Below are 14093 nucleotides of genomic sequence, written 5' to 3'. Positions count from 1 at the left end.
GGGAATACATGTAAATCCATGGCTGATTCATATCAATGTATGACAAAACCCACTGGAAAAAAATAATAATAATAATAAAAATTAAAAAAAAAAATAAATAAAACTGCAAAAAAAAAAAATAAAATAAAATAAAAAAAGAGAGAGAGCATAAAAAAATCTGCAGGGGTGTATACACTGTCCCTACCTTGTGATATATGAATTGTAAATGAAGCCCAGACATGAGTAAGTAAACATTGGAGAGGAGCTCAGAAGAACAAAAAGACTACAGGTAGAACTAGTGAGTGCCAAATACTCACAAGGTGTTTTTCTTTTTCTCTTTTCCCGGAGGAGGGGGGTGGGTATGGGGATGAGCCAGCTCTTGAGGCAAAATAATGGTTCAAATGTGTTACCAGAGCCTCATAAAGCTGTCATTCTGCCAGCAGCCTCCAACTCCACTTCTAGCCACCCACAGGCTCACAGGCCTTGATCAGCAACACTGAACTTGCATCCATGTCTAAGAAGCAGTTATTTTCTCCAATCCTAAAAAACATTGAATCCTGCCCACCTCATTGTCTTTCATTTCTTTTCTTGGAGGCACACCTTTCAAAATGTGCACTGTATTGGAAACAATGGAAACCTTTGCTCAGCTCTCTTTTCTTCCTGAGCATATGCTGTTTTATCATGATTTGCACAGTTTTACTGTTTCCTCTTTGGAAGCTTAGGCCACCTGCCCCCCAGGCTCCGACTGCACACAGCTGCGGTGCCCTGCACTGTGGACAGATGCTGAACTCATCTTCTCTTTTGAGATTCTATTTCTAGTTAAAATTAGCTATTAGTGAAGTCAGAAAGAAACTACTCTTGCTAAATCAATACACTGCAGAGTTTTTTTGTTTTTTTTTTTTAAGGCAGCCCCACATAGGAAGATCAGTGAAGTTAAATAGGCAGCTTTACATGCACCTCTGAGGATGCAGAGTTCTAAAGAATAATCGCAATTTGGTCAGCAAAGAAAGATACCTGCTTGGATGTGAAGATATCTGAAGTCTCTAAGCACAGGCAGAATGGTTTAAAGGCAGAGTATGAAATGGGCTAAACTAGACTTTGCGAAGACAGCTAATTTTGTCTTATCTGCGGAACAGAGGTTTACTGTTCACAGTCAAGACTCAGGCAAAATTCATCTATGGATTATACAATGGTTTTGCTAATTATTAATTAATTTTCATAAGATAGCAACTTAATTCCTAGTTTATCTTTTATTTACCATAAAAGATGGTATCTGATAAAATAAGATACCATGCTCTCTGATAAGGTAACACTCCCATGCAGCCCAGGAAAATTCCAAGGTTTAGATTTGACCATACAGTATATTATCTAAAAAGCAAATATAGAGTGGCATATAAAGTATTTATATATATATGATTATATATAATTTATATATGATTTACAATATTAGTTTTAATGTGAAATATTGTTTTTAAAAACAGACTCATTTCTTAGATTCCCAGGTTAAGCAAGCAATTCATGCTGATCAATTAAAAGTTTTCTAGTGTCCTAATAAATCAATATACTATGCTGTCTCATGCTCTACACCCTCCACACTCAAATGGCAGGTAGTAATATATGTGTATTATAATTACATATTGAATGCAGTCATAAAATATCACATGACAGTCTTCAAAATTCCAAGACAGACTTGTAAAGATTAAGATGAATAACTTTCAATTAAAAAATAATGAAGCTGTATCTTCCTTGAACCAAAGCAATAGTTATTAAATCATGGTGGTACTTACCACAGTGAAGTTCATCACTTTCAAAATCCAAATTGTCATGGCTAAGTTAACTATCATGGTAACCAACAGCAGAAGGACAAAGAAGTATAAGCACCTCTTTCGCCATCCATAAATTCCCACTGGGTAAAGCTGTGCATTCTCAGCCCTTGGCAGGTTATTCTGTTGTGTCGCTAGTATGTATTGTTCTCGTGTCATCTGAGAAAAAAACAAAAGAAGCATTCAAAGATAAAGTCAATGACTATTTTAATCAAAAGGCAAAAGATATCTAAGAACAACGGGCAGTGGGTCCTCATTAAGATGAGTAATGAAAATTAATTGTTTAATTAACAATACAAGGTTGCAAATCCTTCAAATTCTTATCATCAGTTTTGATTTTTGCAGTTATTTAACTACCTGTTATGTCTCTAAAATACAACATTCTAAGATTTTTAACATTCTTAGATACTATATCTCTAAGATACAGCATTTTCAGTGGGGTTTGCCCAATCTTAACACTAGCTTTTCTCTCAGGAGTCTGAAGATTCTCAGCTCTATTTCCATTTGTCTAAAACCCAGAAACTTTATGATCAGCCATGCTACTCTTGGAATAAGTTTCACCATTTTTGGAGTAGATGGAGGCCAACTGTATCACAATGTATTTTGGGGACTTTATCTAAAAACGCTGGATATAATTAGCTCAGTGTATGCTTTAATAAAAAGTCTGTGTGTTTTGAAAAACCTATGGAGAGAAAATCACTTTTATTTAGAATTATATAGATGTGCTCAGTGCTCAGATGCTCAGTTGTGTCTGACTCTTTGTGAACCTATGGACTGTAGCCCACCAGGCTCCTCTGTCCATGGGATTCTCCAGGCAAGAATATTGGAGTGGGATGCCATTTCCTGCTCCAGGGGATCTTCCCAGGGAAGATCAAACCCATCTCTCTTATGTCTCCTGCATTGGCAGGCAGATTCTTTACCAATAATGCCATTTGGAAAGCAACTATTTAATTAAAACATATTTTTAGAACTTTGTTGATTATTTATTTTGGTTGCATTTTGATGAGTTATCAGTATAAAATTGATCTCTGAAAGAACAAATCACATATTTACTATCCAGTAACATAACATGTTGATCAGGAGAAGTCAGTTTTAGAAAATGGGATATGATATTCTTTGGTGGTATACAAATTTAGGTGTTAAATGAATTCTTTCAAAGAGGAAATACATTATTTATTGTCTGATACAACCTAAAGAAATGGATAAGAAATGTTAATGCATATGTACTGGATATACAATTTTCATAATAATGTATTCATCACATGGAGGTTGGAAACTTTAATTTTTATAAAATATGATTTTCTATAGGACAATAGTTCAGCTTTTTTTTTCTTTTTAGGTTTTTCTCAGATTTCTTGTGCATGCAATAAATAATGACTACATCAACAGAAATACTGCTGAATAAATCATACAACAATTAAAAACCACATTAATAAAGAATCAAAATTATTGGTTTAGTCCCAATATATAATGTGATATTATTAATTTATGATATTTATTGATATCCTATACTAAATAAAATGTTGAACTATATATTGAGGAATGCAAAAACCCCCAGTTATATGGCTTTTTCCCATTTTCTTTTTATTTTAGAACTATAATTTCAAATTGCACTAATGCACTGTTAAGTATTATCTTTCAAATTTTTTATGAGTGATGTATATTAGGCTGCTGCTGCTAAATCGCTTCAGTCATGTCTGACGCTTTGTGACCCCATGGACTGTAGCCCACCAGACTCCCTTGTCCATGGGATTCTCCAGGCAAGAATATTGGAGTGGGTTGCCATTTCCTCCTCCAGGGGATTTTCCCAACCCAGGGATCAAACCCAGGTCTTCTGCATTGCAGGCAGATTCTTTACCACTGTTCCATCCCTAAGTAATATAATAAAAATGGCTTCTTATGTTAAATTATAATTTTAAATGTATTAGAAGAACTAATATGACTAGATGATTAAGAACAAACATTTTCATAATATAAAAAATTACCTTTTTAATTGTCATCATTATTATTTGAGTTAATCTTTAACATTTCCTTGAAAGTAGCTCAGACGGTAAAGTGTCCGCCTACAATGTGGGAGACCCGGGTTCAATCCTTGGGTCGGGAAGATCTCTTGGAGAAGGAAATGGCAACTCATTCCAGTATTCTTGCCTGGAAAATCCCATGGACAGGGGAGCCGGGTAAGCTACAGTCCAAGGGGTTGCAAAGAGTCGGACATGACTGAGCGACTTCACTTTCACTTTCACCAAAAAACTTTAGTCCCTAATTCCAGTTGGAGGGGTGATGTCTAACTTACAAAATGCTACAAAACACAAAGTGACATAACAGATGACAGCATACCACAGGAATTCACTTTGTCTAAAGACTTTGGTGGAGCTTTTATAGTTCTGATAATGGTTATGATTACAAAGTAGAAAACTTATTAATAGGGAGAGGATAAAGGGAACACTAGGGACTGCCACAGTTAAAGGGAAGAACAGGGAAGAGGCTTGTTGCTGAAAAGAGGGAGTATGGACATGAGAGGGGAGCAGAAGAGTCTGGAAGCCTGATTGTGTCCAGCTGACAAGGAAGAGACCATCCCCCGTGAAGCTGGTCTCTGAAGTCACAGTAAAATGATGTGACTATCCAGACCAACCACTGCCTCTAATCTCACAATGCAGCAGACGGCCTTTTTAGAATAGTCTATTCCTACAAATTCCACTTAGACATGAAGGTGAGAATACCATTCCTTAGAAAAGAAATGAGAACTTAACAAGTCTCTGAAAAAGAACAAATACTCACTACAAAGAAAACAGTCCAGTAACAAAATTGATTTTTTGGCAAAACAACAGAAATTCAGTAAATATATCAGAAGTCTCTAACAATTTGAAAAAGCAAATAGCATACAAAAGGCCAAGAGTAAAGGTTGTCAAGAAAATGAAAAATGTGTTAATTAAAACCTTTATCAATTCAAGAAATTCTAACTTTACTTAAGAAAGTATCACAGTTTTGAAATTTATTTCATACCAGATTTTATGTATAATAGCCTTCATTAGAATCAAATAACCAAGTCTTGGTTAGTGTCAAGGAAGTCTTCAGCCTTCTTGGATTCAGATGTTTACCAGTGTTCACATTAAGATAAATGCATTTACTTTTGTCACCTTTAATTCAGGGCTACCCTTGTGGCTCAGATGGTAAAGAATCCTCCTGCAATGTAGGAAACCTGGGTTCAACCCCTGGGTTGGGAAGATCCCCTGGAGAAGGGCAAGGTTACCCACTCCAGTATTCTGGCCTGGAGAATTCCATGGACTGTATAGGCCATGGGGTTGCAAAGAGTCCAACTCGACTGAGCGACTTTCACTTTCCTTTAATTCAGGGGAAAGAAAGTAAAAGTGTTAGTCGCTCAGTTGTGTCTGACTCTTGCAACCCCATGGACTGTAGCCCGCCAGGGTCCTCTGTCCACAGGGATTCTCCAGGTAAGAATACTGGAGTGGGTTGCCATTCCCTTCTCCAGGGAAGCTTCCTAACCCAGGGATCGAACCTGGGTCTCCTGCATTGCAGGCAGATTCTTTACCATCTGAGACACCAGGAAAGCTCAGGTCAGGGGAGGGATGACATGGACTTTGCACTTGCTTTCACAAAGAAATATGTTTTCAAAACATGAGTACAATTTCCAGCAAGATGTTATGAGGTTAGATGAAAGACGCATGGGCCAATAGAACTAGCTGCTGCTGCTGCTAAGGCGCTTCAGCCGTGTCCGACTCTGCAACCCCATGGACAGCAGCCCACCAGGCTCCTCTGTCCATGGGATTCTCTAGGCAAGAATACTGGAGTGGGTTGCCATTTCCTTCTCTGCAATAGAACTAGACCTTGTGAATTTTTCAATTCCATGCTTTTTTCTCCAAAGGCATGGAAAATATGATTTTCAGAAAGGGTTATTTTGTTTAGTATTTTTAATAACTTAATGTATAAAGACTAGAATAGAATGAATTAATCATTAATCACTAATGACTTAAACATAGTTCATCACTAATAACCCACTTCTGGAGAATTCTGGTAAAATCTATTTAAGCTGGATTGAATGGGAGAGAAATTAGAGTACCAGAGTCCATTGGCTATTATTCCCCTGCCTCACAGAAGGGGACAACAGTCCAAAATACTAAGTCCGAGGGAATGTTATAAATAGTCTAATCTACATGATGTCATTATTTAGTTGTTTTGTATATACTCAGACCAGGGCACAGAATTTGAGACTCTAGGCAGAAGTGGGCCTTTATTTGATAAAATATTTTTTTAGTGGCAAATATGTGCAGGTAGAGTTCAAGTTTGCAGCACCCATGAATTTCAGATAGTTAGGGAAAATACAATAAAATAACATATAAATATATAAAATACCACATCAAATAGTAATGTTCTCTGAAGATGAAAAATCCAACAGTATAATGGATTCATTATACAAGTAATAAAATATTAGATAGTGATAGATGCTATGAAGATAATATGCATGGTGTGATAATGGACAGGAGAGGAACTACTTTAAAAGTAGTAGAAGGAGAATGCCTCACAAAGGATGCAACAGATAAGATGAAATTAAAATGATGGATATCTTCTATGAAGAAAATTTCAAAAGATCTTTGATGATCTATTTGAAGCCCTACCTAGAATGGGCTAAATAGAAAATTTTTAAAAACTGAAGAAGTGGAAAGAGTATGGGCATTTTTTGAGGAGTAGAGAAGAACAAAAGAATGGGATTTCAGAGGAGAATATGAAGTCTGGTGTCAGAGTATTAAATCAGGGACCAGAAAGAGTTTATTTGAAGGATGTGAAGTTGCTCAGTCATGTCTGACTCTTTATGACCCCATGGACTGTAGCCTACCAGGCTCCTCCATCCATGGGATTTTCTAGGCAAAAGTACTGGAGTGGGTTGCCATTTCCTTCTCCAGGGGATCTTCAAAACCCAGGGGGTGAACCTGGGTCTCCTGCATTGCAGGCAGATGCTTTACCGTCTGAGCCAGCAGGGAAGCATCTGAAGGATATGAGAGAGAAAATGGAAAAGCAGTGAGGGTACTTAAATTGGGAACAATAGTCGAGGTGACAAACCTGGGATACAGAGTTGAGTTGTGTGTTCTCAGAGATGTTGTGGCCAAGGAACTAGTATCAATGACAAAGGATCAGCCAGGCAAAAGGCTTCCCTGATAGCTCAGTTGGTAAAGAATCTGCCTGCAATGCAGGAGACCCTGGTTCAATTCCTGGGTCGGGAAGATCCACTGGAGAAGAATAGGCTACCCAATCCAGTATTCTTGGGCTTCCCTTGTGGCTCAGCTGGTAAAGAATCCACCTGCTATGTGGGAGACCTGGGTTCCATCCCTGGGTTGGGAAGATCCTCTGGAGAAGGGAAAGGCTACCCACTCCAGTATTCTGGCCTGGAAAATTCCATGGACCATATAGTCCATGGGGTTGAAAATAGTTGGACACAACTGATTGACTTTCATTTTCACTTTCAGGCAACTGGGGGCAACAAGGTGGGAATACAGTTGTTGTTGTTTAGTTGCTAAGTCATGTCTGACTCTGTGACCCCACTCACAGAAGCATGCCAGGCTTTCCTGTCCTTCACTATCTCTCAGAGTTTGCTCAAACTCATGTCCATTGAGTTGATGATACCATCCAAACATCTCATCCTCTGTCAGTCCCTTCTCTTCTTGCCCTCAATCTTTCCCAGCATTACAGTCTTTTCCAATGAGTCAGTTCCTCACATCAGATAGCCAAAGTATTGGAGCTTCAACTTTAACATCAATCTTTCCAATGAATATTCAGGGTTGATTTCCTTTAAGACTGACTGGTTTGATACTCTTGCTGTCCAAGGGACTCTCAAGAGTTTTCTCCATCACCACAGTTTGAGAGCTTCAATTCTTTGAAGAAAAACTTCAAGAAAACTTGTCAGTTTTCTCTATGGTCCAACTCTCACATCTGTACATGACTGCTTTGCAAGTCTCTTTTAATTTCATGGCTTCAGTCACTGTCCTTAGTGATTTTGGAGCTCAAGAAAAGAAAAAACGTCACTGCTTCCACTTTTTCCCTTCTATGTGCCATGAAGTGATGGGACTGGATACCATGATCTTAGTTTTTTTTTTTATGTTGGGTTTCAAGCCAACTTTTTCACTCTCCTCTTTCACCCTCCTTAAGAGGCTCTTTAGTTTGTCTTTACTTTCTGCCGTCTAGAATGGTATCATCTGCATATCTGAGGTTGTGATATATCTCCCGGCAATCTTGATTCCAGCCCAGCATTTCTATGCAGAGATGTACTCTGCATATAATTAAATAAGCAGAGTGATAATATACAACCTTGTCACACTCTTTTCCCAATTTTGAAGCAGTTTTTCCATGTTCAGTTCTAAATGTTGCTTCTTGATCTGCATACAGGTTTCCAAGGAGACAGATAAGGTGGTCTGGGACTCCCATCTCTTATATAATTTCCCACAGTTTGTTGTGATCCACATAGTCAAGGACTTAAGCACAGTCAATGAAGTAGAAATAGATGTTTTTCTGGAACTCTATTGCTTTCTCCATGATCCAGTGAAAGTTGGCAATTTGATCTCTGGTTCCTCTGCCTCTTTGAAACTCACCTTGTACATCTGGAAGTTCTTGGTTTTCACATACTGCTGAAGCCTAGCTTGAAGGTTTTAGGGCAAAACCTTACTAGCATGTGAAATGAGTGTAATTGTAAGGTAGTTTGAACATTCTTTTTGGCATTGCCCTTCTTTGAGACTGCAATGAAAACTAACATTTTCCAGTTCTGTGGCCACTGCTGAGTTTTCCAAATTTGCTGACGTATTGAGTGCAGCACTTTAACAACAGCATCTTTAAGGATCTTAAATAGCTCAGCTAGAATTCCACCACACCCGCTAGCTTTATTTGTAGTAATGCTTCCTAAGGTCTACTTGACTTTACACTCCAGGATGTCCGGCTCTTGGTGAATGACCACACCATCTGGGTTATCCAAGTCATTAGACCTTTTTTGTATAGTTCTTTTGTGTACTCTTGCCACCTCTTCTTAATCTCTTCTGCTTCTGCTAGGTCCTTACAGTTGCTGTCCTTACTGTGCCCATCCTTGCAAGAAATATTCCCTTGATATCTCCAATTTTCTTGATGAGATCTCAACTCTTTCCATTCTATTGTTTTCCTCTGTCTCTATATTGTTCATTTAAGAAAGTCTTTGTATCTCTGCTATTCCCTGGAACTCTGCATTCAGTTGGGTATTTATTTCCCTTTCTCTCTTGCCTTTCACTTTTCTTCTTTCCTCAGCTATTTGTAAAGCCTCTTTAGACAACCACTTTGCCTTCTTGTATTTCTGTTTCTTTGGGATGGTTTTGGTCACTGCCTCCTGTATAGTGTTACCAATCTCTGTCTTTAGTTCTTCAGGCACTCTGTCTACCAGATGTAATCCCTTAAATTTATTCATCACCTCCAGTGTATATCCATAAGGGCTTTGATTTAGGGCATACCTGAATGGCCTAGCGCTTTTCCCTACTTTCTTCAATTTAAGCCTGAATTTTGCAGAAGGAGCTCATGACTGAAACCACAGTCAGCTCCAGGTCTTTTTCTGTTGATTGTATAGGGCTTCTCCATCTTTGGCTGCTAAGGACAGAGTCAGTCGGATTTCCGTATTGACCACTTGGTGTTGTCCATGTGTAGAGTCATCTCTTGTGTTGTTGGAAGAGGGTGTTTTCTATGACCAGTGTGTCTTCTTGACAAAACTCTGTTAGCCTTTGCCCTATTTCATTCTGTATGCCAAGGCCACACCTTCCTATTGCTCCAAATATCCCTTGACTTCTACTTTTGCATTCCAGTCCCTTATGATGAAAAGGGTATCTTTTTTGGTGATAGTTCTAGATGGTGTCATAGGTCTTCATAAAACTTGTCAGCTTCTTTAGTATCAGTTAGTGGTGCATAGACTTGGCTTACCATGATGTTGAACGGTTTACCTTGGAAAGGAATCAAAGCATCTCAGTTTTGAGACTGTACCCAGGTACTCTATTTCAGACTCTTTTGTTGACTATGAGGGCAACTCCATTTCTTCTAAGGGATTCTTTCCCACAGTACTAGATATGATGGTCATCTGAATTAAATTTGTCCATTCTCATCCATTTTAGTTCACTTATTCCTAAGATATCTATATTCAATCTTGCCATCTCCTGCTTGACCATGTCCAATTTACCTTGATTCATGGACCTAACATTCCAGGTTCCTATGCAATATTACTCTTTCCAGCATCAAACTTTACCTTCACCACCAGACACAGCCACAACTGAGCAATGTCTCTGCTTTGACCCAGTCACATCAGAGACTTACATTCTTTCTTGAGCTATTAGTAATTTCCTTCACTCTTGCTCAGTACATACTGGATAGCTTCTGACCAGGGGGGCTCATATTCCATTGTCATAGCTTTTTGCGTTTTCATACTGTCCATGGGGTTCTCTATGCAATAATACCTAGTGGGTTGCCATTCTCTTCTCCAGTAGACCATGTTCTGTTGGAACTCTTCACTGTGGTCTGTCTGTTTTGGGTGGCCCTGCACGGCATGGCTCATAGCTTGATTGAGTTAGGCAAACATCTTTTTCACAATAAGACAAGACTGTGATCCATAAAGGGTGTGTGTGGGAGGGGAAACATAGACAGGTTATAACGATCATAATTCAACAAGAATAATTCTTCGTCTTAGTTATGTACTAGTATTCTGACTCACATCGGCGTGCAGAAATCTGAAATCAGCTGTGCTGTGGTTGAAGTTTGCTCTGAGATTCCCTCTTCCACAGCCTACTTAATCTGAGGCTCTGTCACCACAAACTTGCTTTACTTGGATTTCAGCATAGAGGTGTACGTACCATCTTCTCCTTTCCATCCCCATAGTCTTTCCTCACTTTCAGGAAGGTTTTATTATTTACTTTCTAAAATTGGGAGTGAAGAAACGAGGGTATTTTTGAATATAATTAGATATGGCATCTCTCTGAATATACAGGAAAAGCTAAAAATTATTTGACATGTCTTAATATTAATGAGAAGAGAGAAAGAAGAGAAGAGGCTGAGGGAGATTACAATGCTTGAGATAAATGTTTGAAATTGCGATTGACTAAATTAAGGGTAAAAATAAAAGCTATAAATGAAATGCTCTGTTTTATGGAAGAAATATTGTCTGAAAGGATGATCAAGTGACCCTGTCATATGTTTATATCCTCATGACCCTAATATCGAGAGGGTTTGAACAACTTGAAAATCGCAGTAAGAACTGAGAAGCATGAAAGTGGATTGTAAGTCAACACTTTTTAAAATTTGAGTTTTATCAAGAAGAGAAAAGGCACTCTAAGACTTTACCCAAAAGCTTGAGGAAAGTAGAAAGTTAGTTCAAGTCCAAGTATTCAGAACCTATTTTCTCCAGTCTAGATTATATCACTAAGTTGTCAATCTGATGATAAAGTTGTATAGAGAACCTAATTTTATATTTCAAGTCATATAATTGATTTAATTGTTTTTAGAATACCACACTTTTTAATACTACTAATACAATACTTTATAATATTATTAATGTAACACTTTTATAATACTACACACATCAGTACTGGATATAACACAGAGATGCATATAGCACATCTGGAAAGAAAAAGCACAAAGACTGGAAAGAAAGCAAATTATTTGTTTAACTCACTATTTCACTCCTTAAAATTAAAATATAAATTAAAAATCTCTTTTCTGCTCAGACCTGCTCCCTGTGTTTCTGTTATGGGAAATATGAACACAAAAGAGAAGCATATGTCTTCCGGAAAATAAGCTAGATAATTTGGGAAATTGCTTTTAATTTCTGATTACAGAGCTAGCACCTGGCACATTCACGAAGCAATATGCAAAATCTTTGTGACCATAAAAATTGAATCTCAGTTCCAAAACCTCTTAACTTGCTCACTGGGAGTAGCTTAGATTCCAGGAGAAATGGTAAATCATGTTGATGTCACTGCTCATTAACTGTTGATCATGTTAGATTTAAGACTACAATTGTCTGTTATTTGTTCAGATGAGGAATGGGCACAGCAAGTTAAGCACAGTCTCAGATTTCTGTGCCGGGTTGAACCCCAGTCTGGCCACTCTATTCTGTGCATCCGAGGGCAAGTCACTCAGCCTTCCTCCGCCCTAGTTTCCTCAGCTCTCAAATGAATATTACATTGACTTACATAAGAACAATGTGGGAGTAGAAAAGTAGGATGCTGAAGTTCTCCTTTCCTTTTAAATGATAAAATGACTCATTTGAAAAAAACTGATCTTCCACCTCATAGCTAATGGTCCCCTCCTTCAGTGCTGTATTAAGTATTTATATTGAAATTCATTTTAAAAGACGTGCTGGAAATATCATTTAAAAAACAAGATGCTTGAAGTGTCCAAATTATATGGTGTAAACTTTACACAGTAGAAAGGCATTTTGTATTCTGTTCCCAGAAAATGAGTCTCTAAACAGCTACTAATGTTGAGAGAGATTGAAAACAATACAGTAAAGTCCACTTACCATGGAAATCGGAAATTTTCCCTATCTGTGATACTTAATTCTCAAAGGCACATTCCAACACAATGACAGTTAAAATTTGCTATTTAAGAAAATATCCTCTTTTTTTTCCAGTTGGTTTATGGAAAATGCTGTAGTCAGGTTTTACAGCCTGGAAAAGAAGCAGCCTAGCAACTGAATTTCAAGAATGATGAAAGATATCTCAGTCAAATGGTGCTGCCTCTTGAGATAGGAAATAGAAGAGGACTCTAGCCAAGGCTGACAGTAAAAAAGAAACCCAAATAGACATTAAAAGGGCAATACGTTCTCAGATGGATAAAAGTTTTAGGAAAATTGTGGTCGTTTACACAGAATGACCCAGTCGTTCTGAGCTTATTTTACATATATCATGCACTCTAAAAGGAAGCACTTTTATACAGAAAATACTTTTTCAGTAGTTAATTGGATGAAAACTCCCCATCACAGTTTTTGGCATTTATTTAGTCACAGATGTGGATTTAGGCTCCTAATATTGAAGTCACTCAATTCTCAGACCCCCTCATGTGCTATTAACAGAAAAACTTAGCTATTAAAGCAATTTTGAAGGAGGCTGGAAAGTCTTTTGCCTACTCATACTTGTGTCATCATTGAGACAGAAAACAACATGGGTGGCTGTGAGCAGCATTTACACTAAGATTGCAAGCATGAGAAGCTGGTTGGCAAGCACTGCTACACATTCACAGCAGGAGAAAAGGGAAAAAATCTTTAAGGAAAAACAAATTTGCTAGAAACACAGCTGGAGAGCTTAACTGGGCAAGTGGAAAGCCCATACTATTTAAAGCAATGAGGATCAACAGGAAAACATGTAAGAAAAAGAATAGTGGAAAAAGTAAGTCTTATGGGCTTCTGTTCTAACAGCAAGCAGAAAAATTTCCCAAAAACAAGAAAGATAGAACATGGCTTCCATAGCCCTGATGATTAGTTGGAAAGCACCACTGTTTATGAAAAATCTTGCAAACACATTTCAAGGTGCTGGAGAAGACTCTTGAGAGTCCCTCGGACAGCAAGGAGATCAAACCTGTCAATCCTAAAGGAAAGCAACCCTGGATATTCATTGGAAGGACCGGGGCTGAAGTTGAAACTCCAAAATTTTGTTCATCTGATGCAAAGAGGCAACTCCTTGAAAAAGACCCTGATGTGAAAGACTGAGGGCAGGAGGAGAAAGGGTTGACAGAAGATGAGATGGTTGGATGGTATCACCTACTCAAAGGACATGAGTTTGAGCAAAGTCTGGGAGATGGTGAAGGGCAGGGAAGCCTGGCGTGCTCCAGTCCATAGCATTTCAAAGAGGTGGACATGCCTGAGCAACTGAACAACAGCAATCTGGATGAAGATAAAGCCACTGGGCCAATAATTAGATTTCAGATCGCTTGGTTTGTTATAAGTGGGGGGAAAGGTAAGGTCCACTTTTCACGTAACAAGTTAGGGGCAGAGAGGAAATGCAGACGAGTTCAACACTTGATGGCATGAAGGAGGGTACAGAAATAAGCCTGATTAGCCGTCATGAAGTGAGGCCAGTGTGGACAGATGTCTCCATCAGTGCTGTAGAGATGCCCCTGGAGGCCTGGGCCTGATCCTCTGGCTGTCTTTCTGTTGCGTCTCAGCAGGGACCACACAAGAGAACATGGGTCAGGAGAAGAGGTTAAATGCTTCATCCATCATTACTCATACTGACCTTGGCCAGGCATACCTAGATCATGAGTATAACCTATCTTTCCCCCAGAGGTGAA

At 38.4% G+C, this 14093-nt stretch overlaps 1 protein-coding gene across 2 annotated transcripts in view; it reads right to left on the bottom strand.

Moving 5' to 3' along the window:
• SGCZ (sarcoglycan zeta) overlaps nt 1-1961 on the bottom strand; it is a 377760-nt gene extending 375799 nt beyond the window's left edge. For both annotated transcript variants that reach the window (XM_061134767.1, XM_061134768.1), the window contains exon 1: nt 1767-1961. In XM_061134767.1, the coding sequence (XP_060990750.1) occupies nt 1767-1961 (195 nt within the window). The remainder of the gene's footprint in view (nt 1-1766) is intronic.
• Between the last annotated feature and the right edge of the window lie 12132 nt (nt 1962-14093).

The sequence above is a fragment of the Dama dama genome, chromosome 32 (genome assembly GCF_033118175.1).
Source record: "Dama dama isolate Ldn47 chromosome 32, ASM3311817v1, whole genome shotgun sequence".
Classification (NCBI taxonomy): Eukaryota; Metazoa; Chordata; class Mammalia; order Artiodactyla; family Cervidae; genus Dama; species Dama dama.
Note: the sequence above shows the minus strand (reverse complement) of the source record. Positions and strands in the feature narration are given on the sequence as shown.